This window comes from Salmo trutta, chromosome 1 (genome assembly GCF_901001165.1).
Source record: "Salmo trutta chromosome 1, fSalTru1.1, whole genome shotgun sequence".
Classification (NCBI taxonomy): domain Eukaryota; kingdom Metazoa; phylum Chordata; class Actinopteri; order Salmoniformes; family Salmonidae; genus Salmo; species Salmo trutta.
In genome coordinates, this window is record NC_042957.1 from 33,198,416 (window position 1) to 33,219,767 (window position 21,352).

General features: G+C 42.5%; 1 protein-coding gene across 1 annotated transcript in view; it reads left to right on the top strand.

Annotated features, from left to right (window-relative positions):
• Window positions 1–21,352, top strand: part of LOC115194363 (gamma-aminobutyric acid type A receptor subunit rho2) — a 48,627-nt gene that overhangs the window by 10,374 nt on the left and 16,901 nt on the right. The window contains exons 2-3 of the mRNA XM_029754013.1: window positions 4,922–5,031; window positions 12,488–12,555. Of these exons, the coding sequence (XP_029609873.1) occupies window positions 4,922–5,031; window positions 12,488–12,555 (178 nt within the window). The remainder of the gene's footprint in view (window positions 1–4,921; window positions 5,032–12,487; window positions 12,556–21,352) is intronic.

Sequence of the window (21,352 nt, forward strand, 5' to 3'; positions counted from 1 at the left end):
CACAGACTAGCAGAATCCTTTTTCTTCTTTCACGACTCTGACGAGCCCGAGGCAGAGGATATACGGCTCTCTCGGGAACAGGCCCCGACCCCAGTGATCTGCGTGAAGAGGAGACGGAGAAAGAGAGGCCGGAGAGCGGGCTGCCTTCTGAGAAGTCTGAGGCGATCGAATAAACCCCCACTCCCCGCAATTCTGCTAGCAAACATGCAATCTTTGGACAATAAAATGGACAAGTTATTGGGAAGATTAAACTACCAACGGGACATTAAAAACTGTAACATCTTATGCTTCACGGAGTCGTGGCTGAACGATGACAATATTAACATACAGCTGGCTGGTTATACGATGTACCGGCAGGATAGAACAGCGGTGTCTGCTAAGACAGCGGTGGTCTATGTATTTTTGTAAACAACAGCTGTTGCATGATATCTATGGAAGTCTCGAGCTATTGCTCGCCTGAGGTAGAGTTTCTCATGATAAGCTGCAGACCACACTTCCTACCGAGAGAGGTTTCATCTATATTCTTTGTAGCTGTTTGCATACCACCACGGTCAGAGGCTGGCACTAAGATAGCATTGAATGAGATGTATTCCGTCATAAGCAAACAAGAAAATGCTCACCCAGAGGTGGCGCTCCTAGTAGCCGGGGACTTTAACGCAGGGAAATTTCTATCAGCATGTTAAATGCGCAACCAGAGGGAAAAGAACTCTGCACCACCTATAATCCACACACAGAGATACATACAAAGCTCTCCCTCGCCCTCCATTTGGCAGATCTGACCATAATTCCATCCTCCAGATTCCTGCATACAAGCAAAGATTAAAGCAGGAAGCACCAGTGACTAGATCAATAAAAAAGTGGTCAGATGAAGCAGATGCTAAGTCACAGGACTGTTTTGCTAGCACAGACTGGAATATGTTCCGGGATTCCTCCAATGGCATTGAGGAGTACACCACATCTGTCATTGGCTTCATCAATAAGTGCATTGATGACGTCGTCTCCACAGTGACCGTACGTACACACCCCAACCAGAAACCATGGATTACAGGCAGCATCCGCACGCACTGAGCTAAAGGCTAGAGCTGCTGCTTTCAAGGAGCGGGACTCTAACCCAGAAGCTTATAAGAAATCACCCTCCGACAAACCATCAAACAGGCAAAGCGTCAATACAGGACTAAGATTGAGTCCTACTAGACCGGCTCTGACGCTCGTCGGATATAGCAGGGCCTGCAAACCATTACAGACTACAAAGGTAAGTACAGCCGGGAGCTGCACAGTGACACGAGCCTACCGGACGAGCTAAACTAGTTCTATGCTCGCTTCAAGGCAAATAACACTGAAACATACATGAGAGCACCAGCTTTACTGGAGACTGTGTGATCACGCTCTCCGCAGCCGATGTGAGTAAGATCTTTAGACAGGTCAACATTCACAAGACCGCAGGGCCAGATGGATTACCAGGACGTGTACTGCGAGCATGCGCTGACCAACTAGCAAGTGTCTTCACTGACATTTTCAACCTCTCCCTGGCAAAGTCTGTAATACCAACATGTTTTAAGCAGACCACCATAGTAGCTGTGCCCAAGAACACTAAGGTAACCTGCCTAAATGACTCCCGACCCGTAGCACTCACGTCTGTAGCAATGAAGTGCTTTGAAAGACTGGTCATGGCTGACATCAACACCATCATCCCAGAAACCCTAGACCCACTCCAATTTGCATACCACCCCAACAGATCCACAGATGATGCAGTCTCTATTGCACTCCACACTGCCCTTTCCCACCTGGACAAAAGGAACACCTATGTGAGAATGCTATCCATTGACTACAGCTCAGCGTTCAACACCATAGTGGCCTCAATGCTCATCAATAAGCTAAGGGTCCAGGGACTAAACACCTCCCTTTGCAACTGGATCCTGGACTTCCTGACGGGCCGCCCCCAGGTGGTAAGGGTAGGTAACAACACATCGCCACGCTGATCCTCAACACAAAGGCCCCTCAGGGGTGGGTGCTCTGCATCCTCCTGTACTCCCTGTTCACTCATGACTGCACGGCCAGGCACGACTCCAACACCATCATTAAATTTGCCGATGACACAACAGTGGTAGGCCTGACCACGGACAACAACGAGACAGCCTATAGGGAGGAGGTCAGAGACCTGGTCATTTGGTGCCAGGACAACAACCTCCCCCTCAACGTGATCAAGACAAAGGAGATGATTGTGGACTACAGGCAAAAGAGGACCGAGCACGCCCCCATTCTCATCGACGGGGCTGCTGTGGAGCATGTTGAGAGCTTCAATTTCCTTGGTGTCCACATCACCAACAAACTAACATGATCCAAGCACACCATGACAGTCGTGAAGTGGGCACGGCAAAACCTATTCCCCTTAGGAGACTGAAAAGATTTGGCATGGGTCCTCAGATCCTCAAAAGGTTCTACAGCTGCACAATCGAGAGCATCCTGACTGGTTGCATCACTGTCTGGTATGGCAACTGCTCGGCCTCCGACTGCAAGGCTCTACAGAGGGTAATGCGAACGGCCTAGTACATCACTGGGGCCAAGCTTCCTGCCATCCAAGACCTCTATACCAGGTGGTGTCAGAGGAATGCCCTGAAAATTGTCAAAGACTCCAGCCACCCTAGTCATAGACTGTTCTCTCTGCTACCACACGGCAAGCGGTACCGGAGTGCCAAGTCTAGGTCCAAGAGGCTTCTAAACAGCTTCTACCCCCAAGCCATAAACTCCTGAACATCTAGTCAAATGGCTACCCAGACTATTTGCATTGCCCCCCCCCCCCCCTCCACACCATTGCCACTCTCTGTTGTCATCTATGCATAGTCACTTTAGTTAACTCTACTACATGTACATACTACCTCAACTAACTGGTGCCCCCGCACATTGACTCTGTACCGGCACCCCCTGTACATATTATTTTTTACTGCTGCTCTTTAATTACTATGTTACTTTTCTCTTATTCTTATCCGTATTTTTTGAAACTGCACTGTTGGTTAGGGGCTTGTAAGTAAGCATTTCACTGTAAGGTCTACGCCTGTTATATTCGGCGCATGTGACTTTTGATTTGATTTGATTTGAACTAGAATGAGATTCCCTTTATATGAACTTTCACCCTCTCTACTCTGATAGACATGAGCCTGCATTGCACTCAATCATTTATTTACTTATAGAATCGCGAGAAGGGTTCTGAAGGAACTGCAGCACCCCTGATCAATTTAAATACATTTTCAGAAATAAATGAAATAATTCAGAAGAGCCTACTACACCACAAGAAGGGCTATTATTTAGCCTCAGAGGATCAACAGTTTATTTAAAAAAATAGCCTAGCTGTGGATTGGTGCCCAGTAAAAAGGAATAGTCAGGATAGTCCTCATATTGCAGCCTAAAATATGTGTCTCAACACACCTAGGCCTAGGCTATTTATGGATTCAAGACAAGGTTGTTTTTATTGATCTCAGATTCCCAGTTTGTCAGTGTCAAAGTAGCCTGCCATTTCGATCATTTGTTCAGTATTAAAAAAGATTCTGACAAAGTCTCCAGTCATGTAAAATGACGTAGAATTGCATGAAATGCGTTTATACAAGTCAAAAATGTTCCTAGACACTATGCTACTAAAACTGTTACCCATGTGTGCAACTTCTGTAAGTGCCTCTACTCTACTGCTCTATGCCACTTTTTTCTCATGCATTACAGTACCTCAAAACCTCAGAACTCCCCCCATCACTTTTTGTTCCGGCACCTCCCGATTTACAAATTAAGCACTGAGGTTAGGGATAAGAGGTTAGGGTTAGGGGAAGGGTTAGCTAAAAGGTTTGAGGTTAGGGTTAGGTGAAGGGTTAGCAAGAAGGGTTAGCTAACATGCTAAATACCTAAAAAGTAGTTAGTAGTTGCTAATTAGCTAAAATTTTACGTGATGAGATTCAAACTCACAACCTCTGGGTTGCTAGATGTTTGTGTTACATGCCCATCCCTACCAACCACCATCCTTTTGTTTTTCCCTTAAGTAACCATCCGTCTTATGTAACCATACCCTATGTAACATATCATACTACATTGAGTGTCTTGGATTTACGTACAGAATAATACGAAATGCTCTGGGACCAGGTTGGGTAGGTCTATCGATTGCACATACATGAACGTGATGTCAATATTTAGCCTAATAATCTTGCTATTATATAATTAGGTTATCTCGATTTTTATTTTAAAAAATGTAGGCCTATCCATGCTTTGCTTGTTTATAATATTGCTAACTTTTTAGGCTATTTATATATATTTTTTTTATTTAACTAGGCAATTCAGTTAAGGACAAATGATTTTTTACGACGCTGGGCCAATTGTGCGCCGGCCTATGGGACTCCCAATCACGGCCGGTTGTGACACAGCCAAGGGTCGAACCAGGGTCTGTAGTGATGCCTCTAGGACTGAAATGCAGTGCCTTAGACCGCTGAGCCACTTGGGAGGGCGGCGGTCTAAGACAACTGGCTATGACGTTTTCGGCGATCACATAGAAACATCTTCATTCTATGTTTAGCGGATATTGTGTGTAAAGTGACGCAAGAGGGCGAACAGTGATCTAATGGCGCGCTTGTTCTACGAGTGGTCTGAGGCAGGAGTCAGCTAAGGAGCAATTTCAAGTGCAACGTTAGGCTAATAAAGACTATTTTGGGAAACGCCTCGAAAATGTAAAGATGCTCTTGTGAAGGTTCTAACGATAACCTTAACCTTAAAATGCTTTTGGGAAACCGGGCCCTGTCCCTTTCATAATCTGACAGTTGTGGTTTGAAGGTCATTTTAAAGGTGGTTGGGTGGTTCTCTGTAAGGAGTAAGGACTGGATGGAGACAGATAACTGTTATCCACCAATATTTTCAGAAGTAGCCTATTGATTGCCGTTTTCTTTTGCAGTCCCCTGACTGGAAAAAGGATGGTTGATAACACCAAATCTCGCAAATTGAAGACAGACAACCTGCTGCGAGTGGATGACCATGATTTCACCATGAGACCAGCCTTTGCAGGTAAGGACATGGTTCTAAACATCTTGTTGACTGATTTAACGAAAGTAGACTCCAGAGCCCTCTAAACCCGGCAAAGGGGCCCTGATATTACTGTTCAGATCAGGGGTGCAAAACTGTTCCTTGAGGGCCGCAGTGTATGTCTGTTTCCAGATTTGTACTTCTTGTGCCCTCTCTGGGCAACCAATGAATGTTTCTGAACATTAATTAAGTGCCAGTGTGGAAGGAAAAAAACAGCAAGATTGTGGCCCTTGAGGACTGGAGTTGTGCTACTCTGGTTTAGATCTTGAATGGCAATGAAGCATATCCAGCAGAGAACGTACATCTGTGAGAAAAAGTTGTCTCATCATATTAATACACACAGGAGCTAGTTAGATATGACACTTTGAGAATGAATTCTTCTGTAGCAATCCATTCGGTATCCACACCTGTTTTGACATGTTTACCAAAGTGTAAGGCAGGTATAGGAGGAGCTTTTGAAATGCATAAAATGGGATGCTGCATATTTCCCTGGTGAATAATGTACTGTATGTAGTGTTGCTGAACTTGAGTGGCAGCTCAGACGCTAAGAATTTCAAATAGAGGATCCTACATAAAACCCTTCATTGTATCTGTAAATGGACATGCAGACACAGCCTCGTGTCCCAGAATAGAGAGCTTTGGGAGATTCAAATTGTCTGTCTTATACAAACATTATGAAAAGTTGACTTGTGTAAGCCTGTGAAAACTGTCTGTATTAATTTGGGTGGGAGATGTGTAGCGGTGGCTAGGTTTTCTTCCCTAGCTTCAAACGGAAGCAGGCGTAAAGTGAAAGCCTCTTACACAGCCGCTCCCCGCTCACTGGAGGAATGTTATCTGTGTGACATTGTGGCGTGCCAGCATGAGGTCTCTTTCCACACAAGGGTGGAGGAAAACAGCCCAAAACACAATCAGAGAAATCCCACTGGGAAGGAGCAACTGCATTGTCCCATTGCACACAATGAACAGCTTTGTGTGGCATAATTTTCAGAGAGAGATAAAAGTTAATTGTTTGTTTAGAATTAGGGCTGTGCAAATGTCGTTTTTTTCAGAGACAACGAGTATGTGAGGTTTTGCATTATGCATACAGTGCTCTGCCGGTGGGAAGGCCTTTATGGGGATAAGGCTGTAAATATCCCCAGTATAAAGGTTAGAGCTGTTCCCATGTGTTTCAGGTTACGACTGTAGGGAACCCCTGCTGCTCAATTACCATGTAAACTTTATAAATAGCAGAGAAAAGAAGATTCACTTTTATTTCCATGCCAGTTGTCTGCAAAAAACTACCAGGAGTATTCCATTCTGCGGATCCTTGGCGGTTTGGTTTCTGATTGGTTTCTGTTTGAAAATCCACCATCTAAACAACGTTAGGATACGGAGACATGGAGATTTGCTGTTGCAGTAAATGTCATTTTTGTCATACAGTACAGCAAGTTCAAATTTGCCGGGTTTACCTATAAATGTAAGTATAAAAACAAAGTATTTTAATAATCTTCCAGTGGGTAGGAAAAAACATCTGAGGCGTGTGAAGACCTGTCATGGCTTAATTTGACGTTTTAGCAACTTACAGTAAGTAGAGAGTGTATACATTTACATACTGCTCCCCTGTGGGAATCAAACCCACAACCCTGGTGTTGCAAGCACCATGCTCTACCCACTGAGCCACATGGGACCACCATTTAATCAAATTTGCGTTACAGAGATAGCTTGTCCCCCCCCATTTTATTCCTATGATTTTGAAGAACATCCGCCAAAGCCATTCCATCTTTGGGATTTCTTTCAGGAGTGAGCAGCGGTGTCTAATGCATGGGCCTAGGCTAGCCTTAATCTGGCCAGTGCTACCAATAGTTGATTTACAATTGCTAAAAGGGGAGCACTCCAGTGTCATTATGGGAAATAGATAAGGGCTTTCCCCCCCATTCAGCATTCATGCCATGTCTATTTAAGGTCTTAAGACAGATTTGGTGATGTTTCCTGATCTGCTGGTATTTTACGGAAAGGTTACATCATTTTAATGTGCAGAGATTCGGATAGCCAAGTCAACAAACAGATTACCGACCATTTCGAATCCCACCGCATCTTCTCCGATATGCAATCTGGTTTCAGAGCTGATCATGGGTGCACCTCAGCCACGTTCAAGGTCCTAAACGATATCGTGACCGCCATCGATAAGAAACAATACTGTGCTGCCGTATTCATTGACCTGGCCAAGGCTTTCGACTCTGTCAATCACCACATCCTCATCGGCAGACTCAATAGCCTTGGTTTCTCAAATGATTGCCTCGCCTGGTTCACCAACTACTTCTCTGATAGAGTTCAATGTGTCAAATCGGATGGCCTGTTGTCCGGGCCTCTGGCAGTCTCTATGGGGGCAGGGCAGAAATCCCGGGGGGGACGGGGGACACACGACCCCCCCATCCTGGGAAAAATATGATTTGTCCCCCCCCAATATATCACTGAAACATAACCATGTAATTTAAATAATATTAATAATACGCAATGAAAGCAATTGTGCTGATTATAGACACTTAATAGCGCGTTTTTAAGTTTCAAAAGATTGCGACCCCCCCACCCTTTGCCTCACAATGTTTTGATCCACTGCCAGTTTCTTAGCTTGCTAGGTAACGTAGAGGTCGTATCTACTGTCTGAAAGGCACTCAATGCACGTAACTGACATGAGGTTAATCCAGTCAATCGCGCACACACACTAGCTGAATATGCAGAGCTAGCGCGCAAATATTAACTATTAAGCTAGCTAGTACCTATTCCATTTATGTGGCGTCGTCAAAGATGGAATCTTTGCTATCGTCAATTTATTCCAAGATCAGCATGCATGTAAGTTAGTGCTTCAAAGTCCCTGTGATAAGGTTAGCGATAAACTGAACAGAACTACACTCTCTTCTACCATTGTTTTAAATATATTTAATGGTCTCGTTGCAAAAGCTAAATTGTCGCAAGGGAACTTTTATTTATATATTTTATTTCACCTTTATTTAACCCGGGTAGCAAAGATTATAGTAAACACCACTGAATTGGTGCTCGCTAGCTTTGCAAATTCAGCTATTGTTAGAAACCAGCCAATATGAAACAAACGATTAAAATTACAAAAGGTTGCAGCATATGTTGTGTAAATGGTGAACTCATACAGCTGTCAACTCTTGTCACTGCAATCCGTTTCACATTTGCTAGCTACCTTTTAGATCGAAGCCCATTTAGAATGATAGAAGATAAAATGATAGAAGCCCATCTCCTACTGTAAATAACCTACATACTGTGTGTGTGTAGCCAACCAGGTAGAAAAATGGCAGAAAAAAGACGGACATCAGAGTATTTTTCAGTACACCAAAACGCAAAGTAAGAACCCTAGTAGCCTAATATCTCAGACTAGTTGATAAAATGCTCATAAGAAAGAAGTGAAATGCTAATGGAAATGTTTCACAATGATGTCATTAGGCAGAGCAGGCAACAGATGGCACACAGACAGCAGAGTTGGGGACAGATATGCAGGGACAGACTGGCAGAGACAGGAAGTCTCAGGTAAGTTTGTTGAGTCTTTGTTTGGCAACATTATGAAAGGTTCTCAATTTTTACTTAAAAAAAAAAATAGGAACATAATTGGAAAATGCCATGGATACCCCCACTCTCAACTTAAACTGGTGACTGAACTAAGATTTGTTAAAGGCAATGGTATTGCTGTTGTGATTAGTTGTGTAGTTTTGGGTACCGGTAGTTAGGAGTACGGCAAACACCTTATTTCTTTGGTTCCTCAATATACATTTACCATATTAAACGTAGGCTATGTGTTACAGCACTACTTTTGGTGTCCCCCTCAGGAATTGCTCTTGAGAAAATTTTATGTAATTGTCCCCTCCAAAGTTGATATGAGATTTTCGCCCCTGTTTGGGGGTGCCACAGGGTTCAATTCTTGGGCCAACTCTTTTCTCTGTATACATCAATGATGTCGCTCTTGCTGCTGGTGAGTCTCTGATCCACCTCTACGCAGATGACACCATTCTGTATACTTCTGGCCCTTCTTTGGACACTGTGTTAACAACCCTCCAGACGAGCTTCAATGCCATACAACTCTCCTTCCGTGGCCTCCAACTGCTCTTAAATACAAGTAAAACTAAATGCATGCTCTTCAACCGATCGCTGCCTGCACCTGCACGCCTGTCCAGCATCACTACTCTGGACGGCTCTGACTTAGAATATGTGGACAACTGCAAATACCTAGTTGTCTGGTTAGACTGTAAACTCTCCTTCCAGACTCGCATCAAACATCTCCAATCCAATGTTAAATCTAGAATTGGCTTCCTATTTCGCAACAAAGCATCCTTCACTCATGCTGCCAAACATACCCTCGTAAAACTGACCATCCTACCGATCCTCGACTTCGGCGATGTCATTTACAAAATAGCCTCCAATACCCTACTCAATAAACTGGATGCAGTCTATCACAGTGCCATCTGTTTTGTCACCAAAGCCCCATATACTACCCACCACTGCGACCTGTACGCTCTCGTTGGCTGGCCCTCGCTTCATACTCGTCGCCAAACCCACTGGCTCCAGGTCATCTACAAGACCCTGCTAGGTAAAGTCCCCCCTTATCTCAGCTCACTGGTCACCATAGCAGCACCCACCTGTCACACGCGCTCCAGCAGGTATATCTCTCTGGTCACCCCCAAAGCCAATTCCTCCTTTGGCCATCTCTCCTTCCAGTTCTCTGCTGCCAATGACTGGAACGAACTACAAAAATCTCTGAAACTAGAAACACTTATTTCCCTCACTAGCTTTAAGCACCAGCTGTCAGAGCAGCTCACAGATCACTGCACCTGTACATAGCCCATCTATAATTTAGCCCAAACAACTACCTCTTCCCCTACTGTATTTATTTATTTTGCTCCTTTGCACCCCATTATTTCTATTTCTACTTTGCACTTTCTTCCACTACAAATCTACCATTCCAGTGTTTTACTTGCTATATTGTATTTACTTTGCCACCATGGCCTTTTTTGCCTTTACCTCCCTTATCTCACCTCATTTGCTCACATTGTACATAGACTTATTTTTCTACTGTATTATTGACTGTATGTTTGTTTTACTCCATGTGTAACTCTGTGTTGTTGTATGTGTCGAACTGCTTTCCTTTATCTTGGCCAGGTCGCAATTGTAAATGAGAACTTGTTCTCAACTTGCCTACCTGGTTAAATAAAGGTGAAATAAATCAAATAAATACATAGCTAGCGGTTGTCCTGTGTATGAGAAAACAGACTGATGAAATGTTGCTGATCAACCTATTTGCCATGTGGGGGGGGTTGTGTTCATATTTTTTTGTTGTGTTTCTGTTATTTCTGTGTAATCATCTTTGAAGTCTTTATGCTGGCTGAGGAATAGCTTCCTCTGTCATGTTGACTTCTAACAGAGAAATTCTTGATGACTCAATGAATCGGCACAGACCATAGATTTTTTTTACTTGTGTGCCCCACTGACAACTGTTTACCAGACCACACTAAGGTCCCACTCTATGAAGAGACTGAATAGTTCCGAACATTTCAGAGGACATTCTCGATCACACAGAGCTGTGATCTGATCAGTTAATTATACATTGTATGGCTCTGATTGAACATTTCAGATTTGCATCATCAGAATATGTTTTAAGAGAGCTTTAACAAACAAGTAACTGGTAGGAGAACAGGGAAACTGATATGAATTTAACTTGAGGTCAAACGCACTGTGAAAAGGTCAAACACACAGTGCTCCATCCTCTGGACCGGACCCCATAACGACCCATAATGATAGTTCTCAGCAGTGGTCTTTTTACAAGATCACATCTCCCACAGCCTCTACAAAATAACCAGTGGCTCCGCGCTGGCAGGAGGAGTAGATGGAGAGAGCACATGTAATCACTATGAATGAAAGATAAACATTTTCTTAAATAACAGCCCAATCCCCCGCTAGCTCTATCTATTACAGGGTTAGAGGCTGTGGGAGGCATTTCTCCCAGCAGCTGGAAGGTGTGGCGGGCAGCATCGTCCACACAGGTCCTGGGAGGGGAGCTGGTGCCTGGGTCCCAGTTTAGGATCTGATGGATGGCATATGGTGTGAGTGAGGGATGACAGCGCACCCAGCTGGCACAAGGCGAGGAGTTAAAATCCTCTCTTCCAGGCAACAGGCGAGGAGAGGCTGAGTGAAAGGAGGCTTTAGTTACTAGCGATTACATGAGGGTTCAGAGGCTGGTACTACAGCAGCTACCGTAGATTATAAACTGGGTGGTTCGAGCCCTGAATGCTGATTGGCTGATAGCCGTGGTATATCAGACCGTATACCACGGGTATGACAAAACATTTATTTTTACTGCTCTAATTACGTTGGTAACCAGTTTATAATAGCAATAAGGCACCTCTGGATTTGTGGTATGTGGCCAATATAGCACGGCTAAGGGCTGTGTCCAGGCACTCCGCGATGTGTCGTGCATAAGCACAACCCTTAACCGTGTTATATTGGCCATATACCACACCCCCTTGGGCCTTGTTTAATTAGACAATGGCAGGCGATTAGGACATTACCCACAATGCATAACATACAAATATGTATTATGCATTACTTGAGCTTCTGATGTGAGCCTTTAACATGGGATGGATGAAACTGTGTGCCATATAATTGCATATAGAACTGATTCATAGGATGTATGTGCTGTGAAAATAAACATTACCTTATATGGAGTTATTTGGATTCAATATCCTCGCAAATCCTAAAATCTAACCCAAATCTATCACTCATGACTCATCCACTTCAATCAAATGAATACTTCAACATATGAGTGTGTGGTATTGCCCTCAATACTGAAACGAAAGGGTTTTTAAAAAATGAGCTGAAGATATCTGTAGCTGTAATACCGTGTAATACCAAATCTTTCTGGGATTGTGGTAGTGATCAAAGGAAAAGTAAACTGCTAGAGATAACAAGGAAGACGTATGGAGAAAATATCAGAGCCTCTATACTGGGACATGGAAATCCAAGTTAAGACGTCATCTCAGACAGAGATTCTTTTTTTTAATCGACACTAGTGCAGTAGAACAGTGTGGCACAGTTTTCACATTTTGTGGTGTTAGTCTGAAATGTTGATACGATCAATGTATTTTCCTACTGATCTACACAACCTACATTTCAGACTCAACACAACAACATTTGAAAACCGTGCAGGGGTTCACACGCTTTTTTACTGCACTGTATATCTACCAAGAGAAAGCAGAACTGTTATGTTTCACACTAGCTTACCCTAAATCATGTTATGTGATTATGGCCACTCTCAAGGGGAAACTGTCTTTCCACCTGAAACTGAATCCTTGACTCTCACTGTTGACCTGAATATGATGCCACTGATAGTCAGAAATATAACAATAAGAACGAAAATAATCTCATTCTTGTGACTGTTGTTTTGCAGGCCCTGCTGTCCCTGTGGGGGTGGATGTTCAGGTGGAGAGTTTGGACAGTATATCAGAGGTGGACATGGTAAGTGAATTGATAATCATGCAAACATGAAAGCTTATAACATTTCCATGACGTCAACTTTAACAGTTATTATTACAGGTCAGTGGAACATTTGAAGTGGTCATTGTGACACAGTGTTTAAATTCAACAACTACTGAACGCAATGGGTAGGGAATGCTGGCCGTTCCTATAACAAATAAAGAGACACCCATCCGTGTTAAATACAAGTATTTTAGAGTCAGTAACATCAATGATTGTGCAGCCCACTACTTCCATTGAACCAAAGAAAATGAACCTATCCTTCACAATCTGCTAATAAGTAAATAAGACTATGAAGCTGTTTTTGGGAGGGGGTGGGGGGCACTGTTTTGAAGCTGATAAACTCTCAAATTAATTATATTGGTCATGCTTATTAATCTCTTATTCTAAGATAATCCAAATAATAGGAGCACAGTGTTAAAAATGATGTTTTGTCTTCATGACCTTGCAAATGACCATGCACATGTTCCACCACAGTAATATAATTACATGGGCCCGCTGTCCTAAGCTATAAATTGGAGCCGAACTGCCATCCTGATGTTCTGTAAGCCTCTATGTGAGCATTTCAATGTTTGTATATAACTGTATAAAAATAGACAGGGCAAATGATTGCTTTCAGACGATGACTGTCCTTAATGCCAGACTGATGGAGGACAAAGGTTCAGTCATCCGTATCAACCATTTTAATATCATTATGCAATGTTACTGTGGACTACTATTTGTTGAATGTGTCCAAATGTGATGTTATACACACATTGTATGTAATGACAAAGGTACTGATTACTTCATTGGTGCCATTATTTCAAGTTGTATTATTGCTGATCTAATATATAGTGTAATGCTGTGAAGTGAATGGAAAAGAGGAGGATCTGCTGTGGTAGATACAGTGGCGTAGTCGGCATGAAATAGACCCTTTTGCCTAGTAACATATACAGATCAAGGAGCAGAGAGGAAGGAAAAGGATGTGTGACCAATGCAACCTCTAACCCAGAGCTGTCATTACTGTGTTTCATCATTACTAATGTCAACTCTGACTGCCCTCTCTGGACATAATATGACATAATATGTTCCCTGCTCATACTAGGGACATACACTGAGTGTACAAAACATTAGGAACACCTGCTCTTTCTTTGACAGACTGACCAGGTGAATCCAAGTGAAAGCTATGATCCCTTATTAATGTCACTTGTTAAATCCACCTCAATCAGTGTAGATGAAGGAGAGGAGACAGGTTAAAGATGGATTTTTAAGCCTTGAGACAATTGAGACATGGATTGTGTATGTGTGCCATTCAGAGGGTGAATGGGCAAGACAAAATATATAAGTGGCTTTGACCAGGGTATGGTAGAAGGTGCCAGGCACACTGGTTTGAGTGTGTCAAGAACTGCAAAGCTGCTGGGTTTCCCCTTGTGTATCAAGAATGGTCCACCACCCAAAGGACATCCAGCCAACTTGACACAACTGTGGGAAGCACTGAAGTCAACATGGGCTAGCATCCTTTAGAGTCCATGTCCCGACGAATTGAGGCTGTTCTCAGGGCAAATGTTGAGCGCAAACTTGAACGTTGTGAAAATGCAGTGCAACTTCCAGCGCTCGTTTACTGTGAACACTGAGGCTGTACCCACTTTAAGTTAGTTTTAACAGTGGCCATGTAGGCTACTGTGGCTATTTGATCATAATGTAGGCCTACCGGAGTTGCCTACCATCAAAAACAATGGAGAAAATGCATCCCATAACACTTTAACATGGAAATAGCTGTTCTATCATTAAGCCTAAAGTAGCAGCCAATTTGTGTTGTTCAATGTAGACCTACATTCCATGACTCTTGAAAAAAACTTACAGGGCTTGACATCAACCTTTTTATCCACTTGGTGACTGGAAATGCTGTTGTGTTGTTTGATTCAAGAAACCACTTTACAAAATAAAATGCATTATTATTGTCATACCATTAATACAGAGAATCAGAAATATTGTGCTACCCTCTGCCTATTGGCTATTTAGCTTATTCAAGCCTGTCTCAAAATACACACTGCCCCTTTAAGACCAGAAAAAGCTCTTTACCCGACTCACTTTTCAAAGATATCTAGAAATGTACATGTTTTGTGCTCTTGGCTACATGCAGCTCTTGCTTTGATCTCAAAACAAGCACATCTACTCACGATTGCTAATGCTGTAAGCACAATCCAGTTCAAAGTAAATGGCACAGATCCATATACAGTGCATTTGGAAAGTATTCAGACCCCTTGACTTTTTCCACATTTTGTTATTTTAAAGCCTTATTCAAAAATGTATTCAATTGTTTCTACACACAATCTACACACAATACCCCATAACGACAAAGCAAAAACAGGTTTATCGTATTTATGTAAGTATTCAGAGCCTTTACTCAGTACTTTATTGAAGCACCTTTTTGCAGCGATTACAGCCTTGAGTCTTCTTGGGTAAGACGCTACACCTGTATTTGGGGAGTTTCTCCAAATCTTCTCTTCAGATCCTCTCAAGCTCTGTCAGGTTGGATGGGGAGTGTCACTGCAAAGCTATTTTCAGGTCTCTCCAGAGATGTTGGATCGGGTTCAAGTCCGGGCTCTGCCTGGGCCACTCAAGGACATTCAGAGACTTGTCCCGAAGTCACAGCTGCGTTGTCTTGGCTGTGTGCTTAGGGTCGTTGTCCTGTTGGCAGGTAAACCTTCACCCCAGTCTGAGGTCCTGAGCGCTCAGGACCTTTCATTAAGGATCTCTCTGTACTTTGCTTCGTTCATCTAGTCTCCCAGTCCCTGCTGCTGAAAAACATCCCTGCAGCATGATGCTGCCACCAGCCTTCACCAAAGGGATGGTGCCAGGTTTCCTCCACATGTGACGCTTGACATTCAGGCCAAAGAGTTCAATCTTGGTGTCATCAGACTCATGGTCTGAGAGTCCTTTAGGTGCCTTTTGGCAAACTCCAAGCAGGCTGGCGTGCCTTTTACTGAGGAGTGGCTTCCGTCTGGCCACTCTACCATAAAGGCCTGATTGGTGGTGATGCACAGATGGTTGTCCTTCTTGAAGGTTCTCCCAACTCCACAGAGGAACTCTGGAATTGGAATCAATGGAATTTACCACAGGTGGACTCCAATCAAGTTGTAGAAACATCTCAAGGATGATCAGTGGAAACATGGTGCACTTGAGCTCAATTTCGGTGTCATATCAAAGGGTCTGAAAATTTTAGAATAAGGCTTTAACATAACAAAATGTGGAAAAAGTCAAGGGGTCTGAATACTTTCCAAATGCACTGTATCGTGTCTGTGACTATCATTAAATGTGAAGACTGTTATTTTATCAAATCAATTCTCTATGTGTAATTATTATTACGTGATTAAACTAATAATGTAAACTTTAATTAATTAGGAAGTCTTGGCACCATGGGAAAATGTTTATAGAGTCTCTATTTCCCGAATCGACACTTCAGATATTTTCATATCTTATCAATTAGTCTTCTATTCATGAATTATTAATTGTTACCTCAGTCTCGTTCCAAACATTGTAAAATTCTTGGTTATCTGCACGAACCCTGGTTTCCATAATGAATCAGCAATAAACAAATTTGCTTAATTATTTATTTACTAACTAACTAAATAATCACACAGCATTACATAACAAACAAACAGTAGATAATGGTTACTAACAAAGATAGAAAAGTCCCTCGTGGGCTAATGTGTGGATATGACAGCATGGTAGTCAACGGAAAGGGGTGGGGACTGAGAAAGAGCGGGAAAGACTAAATGGATTCACTACACACAGTCTATAATTATATTAATTGAAATGCTAATCCTTTGCACATGAACGGCCACTCAATCGAGAATAATTGCAATGTATATATATTTACGCCCGTATGTCGTTGTTGTCTTCTCTGTTGGAATCCTCGATCGTCCTGTAGAGTTCATCAGAGTCTCTGGTTAACTTTCCTAGAAGTCACAATGTCTTTCGTGGTTGTAGGTGGTTAGACTGGATATTTCAGAGTAACATTCAGAAATGTTCTCATAGAATAGTTGATAGTTGATTCGGCGGTTGTCGGTATTCTCGTTCTAGGTTTATGTAATTTCTAGCTGCAGACTAGTAATTCGTGTCATCTAGAATTTCTCCCTTATTCTGTAGTGATCGATAGAGTTGAACCATTTCCAGCCATGTAGCCAACTACCCGCGGTCTGGTTTAATGGCCTATAGAGTTGTAGCCATTCCAATGTGGGTACGACGTTCTCTGACTTATCCTTTGGTAGAGTTGAAGTTTAAACCACTTCACACACCAGCATCACCCGGCATGTTTTGGTCACAGAAATTCAACCATTTGCAACCTTAGCTTACACCGTGGTTTGTGTGGTCTGGTGTGAATTGCGCCATGAGTGGGTTTTATACATTTCAGAGAAAAGGGCGGTTCATGACGCTGACGTAATGTCTATGCTCACGTTGGCATGGCCATTGATTTGGTTAACTTTATATGAAAAACCCATTTAGAAAGTTAACATCACATTTAATCTTTTCACAAATAGTTTCATATTTAATCACATATGTTTCACAATATTTAGATGTAAACCTGATAGCTGGAAAATGTACACTTTAAGAAATACAGTTATGTGTGTTTCCTGTCCTTCATGAGATCACCAAATGAAACACACTGGTCATAACTGTCCCTTAAGTGTCCACAGACCATTCCCACATTCTCAAAAGTAGAAATATTGTTTAATTCTCCCATTTTGTGGATTAGGAGTTTGGCCAAGAGAAGAGAGGTTCTTTGTTCTGGTAGACTCTCTCAATACTGCATGGCAGTTTCTACCAGGTATTTATGACCTGTCGTAAAGTCATAAACCTGTGGAGAGAGAGAGGGGGGGGACTCTGATCCTCCCCCCAGGGCACGTCATGACAGTCCCCCTCTGGTGAGTTGAATCTTGTGATTATCCTGCAAGTTGCAAAACAACATAAAAATAATGACCAGGTGATGTCCTGGTTGTGGATCATCATTGCGGTCCCCCCTCTGGTGGTTGACCTTGGTAGGCTCTCTGAAAGTGGAGCAGTTCACCACAAGGATGGGCAGTGGATGTCTGGTTGGTCACTGAAAATCATTGAACATAAGAATTTGTTCTTAACTGACTTGCCTAGTTAAATTAAGGTTACACACACACCACACTGACCAAAAAGTTATTTTGTTGGCATTTACGTATGTCCCCATTACCAGTAAAATATCATCAAAACCTATTTCTTTCACAAACCTATTTCATTGTGGATTTGTTCAGTCATTTCATTCTCAATCAGGATTTCTATGGAACGCCGTTTGGGTCTTTGCATGTCAATAAAGATACACGTCAAATAACACTAATTGATGTGTCAAATAACACGACATAATCTGTTTCAGTAGCTATAGTTAGCTAGCTAACTATATAGCTAGGTGTCATCTAAAATAACCCTAATTTATAAGACGGTTCTTATTTGATTAATGGTGGGCGGACCCATCTATGGGAAGCTAGCCACAATAAGGATTAGCCACAATTGTGGACTTTGCGCTTAGCCTTCAAAATAAAAGTATGGCATAATTCTACTGTTTGTATTCATTTGCATCACTGTCAATGACATGCTTTTATTTTGAAGGCAAACTGCAAATTCCACTATTGTGCCTAATCCTATTTGTAGCTAGCTTCACAACACATAACCCATTCCGGTCGAGCCTCACTAGCCAGATGAAGCTAGCTGGCTGCTTATAACGTTAGCTTTGGGCAACAGGGTTAAGTAGCTGGCTAGCTATTTATTTTCATGAACTGAAGTTCAATTTCAATAGGCGAACAACAAGTGGCAACCTAGCTAATACATACTCACATGAATTCCTAAATCATTGCTAAGAATAATGAAAATGACTGCAGTTTCTACTGGTCATTGTTTTCAGGCTGGTTGTATTGGTGCTAGCTAGGTACCAAGCTAAAGCTAGCTACCCCAGAAGTTGACGTCGAACAAATTATGCTTTATTACCAACGCGGTATTGTAAACACATCGTTCGTGGCCGGTGTTTGCTTGTTTGCAGACTTTTTGTACAGCTTTGACAGTGCTACTGTATCTTTTTTACACACAAAGACCCAAATGACGTTCCATAGTATGTATGCCATGAAGCTAATTGCAGTGACGCTATTACTGTGTAACTCCAGTAGGGCAACATCTGAAAAATAGCGCACTTGGTAGTGTGCACCGGTGCTCGACCAGTCGGCGAAAGCCAACCTCACCCACGACAGAGAACAGTTGATTGTCAAGGGCATTGAATTCAATTATCTTGGCTTTAATGGATTTCGCCTTTAAGTTGTCTCACTGAAATTTTCTTCATCTTTCAAATGACTGCCCGACTTGTTGACTGCTCGATCCACACAGCAGACACTGTGTGGGCTAGGTTAGGAATGCTGTGTTGCACGTGTAGCTCAACATTTTATGTGGTGTTATTACGTCATGTACCTACGTTATATAGGTATGCACGATAGCTTTAACAACGGTTTTTAACATCGGTGTTAAACTAGACAACTAAACTAGATTCTAATATGTTCACCGATATATTGTGCGTCCCTAAATTACATTTCTTCCGAAATGAGCGGCTTTGTGGCACTAAGGGATGGTTGTATGGTGTTGGAATCGGCTAAACTTTGAACATTGAGATATTAAATAAATGATAGAGACAAAGCCTTGAATAGAAAGAGTTTGTAAAAAGCCAAACGGCTTTGGAATGTGTTTGATGGAGGAGAGGTGCGCGATGTGTTGATATACGGAAGACAGATGGATATCTGTGGAGTACGTGAATGAGGGGTTGAGGTCAGGAGGTGAGGGGTGAGGTCAGTTCCCCTTAAGGGAGTCATCAGGGTTGGTATCTGGTTACCTTCTTTCCTGTGGAGAGCCATAAAATGTAAGGATTGGCGGGAAAGAGGAGTGTCTTAAGTGGGATGCATATAAACTGTGATGTCTGAAATCTTTTGCTGTCTGTTTACAGGACCTTTGGGGAATGATTAAACTTGGTTAAAGCTTCGAGTTATTGACTCTGAAAAATAAGAACCTAACAATGGGGACTTCGTTTATCACTTCCTAAGTGTCAAAGGAACTGAAATGAAAAGGAATGAAAGCATAAACAAAAGATATACAAAATAAAGATATCACACCAAAATCATCTAATTGGACTGTATTCTATATACGTCCAAGGTCCTGGCAAAATGACCCTATCATTGCATTGTCTAATGTCATATCTAGGGTGTTCCTAATGTGCGGTGTGTTGCTTAGGGCACTATCCTAAATTGATAACTACATGATACTGTAAGTCTACAGCTGCAAGGCACCAGCTTCGGGCAGTCTACAGGGATGACCTATGGACCTCTGTGGAGAAACTGGTGAGTTCTGTAGGTGTAAAGTCAATGGCCTCAGAGTAAATTTTCAACTTTACTTTTCAGACCCTTAAGTGGTCCGAGCATAAATACTAATTGAATGTTCTGTTGTACGTCTGCGTTTATGCTTACATAAGCGCACATGCCAAGGGAAAGAACCAAGTATCCTGCTGGGTTGCAACCTGTTCAGAATGAGTCTGACGTCATCAGATAATCTCCAGGTCAATGCCAGGAGGTCAGTTGGAATTGATGTCGACCTCAAGACATATGTTAAGGGGACCTGTAGTAGTTTTCCTACAAGTCACTGTGTCTTACTGTAACGGTTGTCGTCGGAAGTTGAAGGAGTGGACCAAAGCGCAGCGTGGTAAGTGTTCATGATTTTTATTATTCAATGAAACACTCGACCAAAAATAACAAAACGAAAAGCGCACAGTTCTGTCAGGTACAGAAATACAAAACAGAAAACATCTACCCACAAAATACAGGTGGGAAAAGGCTGCCTAAGTATGATTCCCAATCAGAGACAACGATAGACAGCTGCCTCTGATTGGGAACCCTACTCGGCCAAAACAACGAAATAGATAACATAGAATGCCCACCCCACATCACACCAAATAGAGAAATAAAACGGCTCTCTAAGGTCAGGGCGTGACACTTACATCATTGTAGTGGTGATAGGTATGAAGGAGTCTATTTCATAGCTATGTTATCCACGGAGGAGCGTGACCTCACAACAGAAGTACTCTCTAAGCACTGAACCAGTTGTACGCGGTGTGATCATGGTTCATGACTTCTAATAACTTTCCTCCTGAATGGAGGGTTCTATTTATTAGTGGCATGTGTGGTGACCATCAGAAGAGTGTTCTGGAGATTCCCTTACACATGTTGCAATCTGAGTGACTACTAACTCCTCTGTCACTATTTATCAATAGCAATTTGACTTATGAGGTCTCTAATCCTCTTACTGATTGTTGCTGGACTGACTGTGGTAGCATTGGTATTGGTACTCAAGGGATCAGTTATCCTGCCGATTTATTCTGAAATATTATCCTACCGGAACACATGATTAAAGTACTTTACTAGTTGTATTGTAGTTGAAACTATATATGGCAAGGCATTGCTATTTTTTCCATTTGTTTTAGAGGTGAAAGTCCACTGGACTTCTTTTACAACCAGTGTGGAACACCTCAGTAATATCTTAGATGTGTTCCAAGATGATCCCCATCTAGGGGCCTGTCTGCTCCTCACTGTTCTCATAGGGGAGTTTACAACTAGATTTGTTTTCTGCTCTGACGGCCTCATACGGTGTTGCACGTAGTCTCGACCCCGTACAGAGTACACTCTGCTCATTGATGTGTTTCTTGCTGAGACGGCCGCAGGGCTTGCGCAAGTGTCCTAAGAGCAAG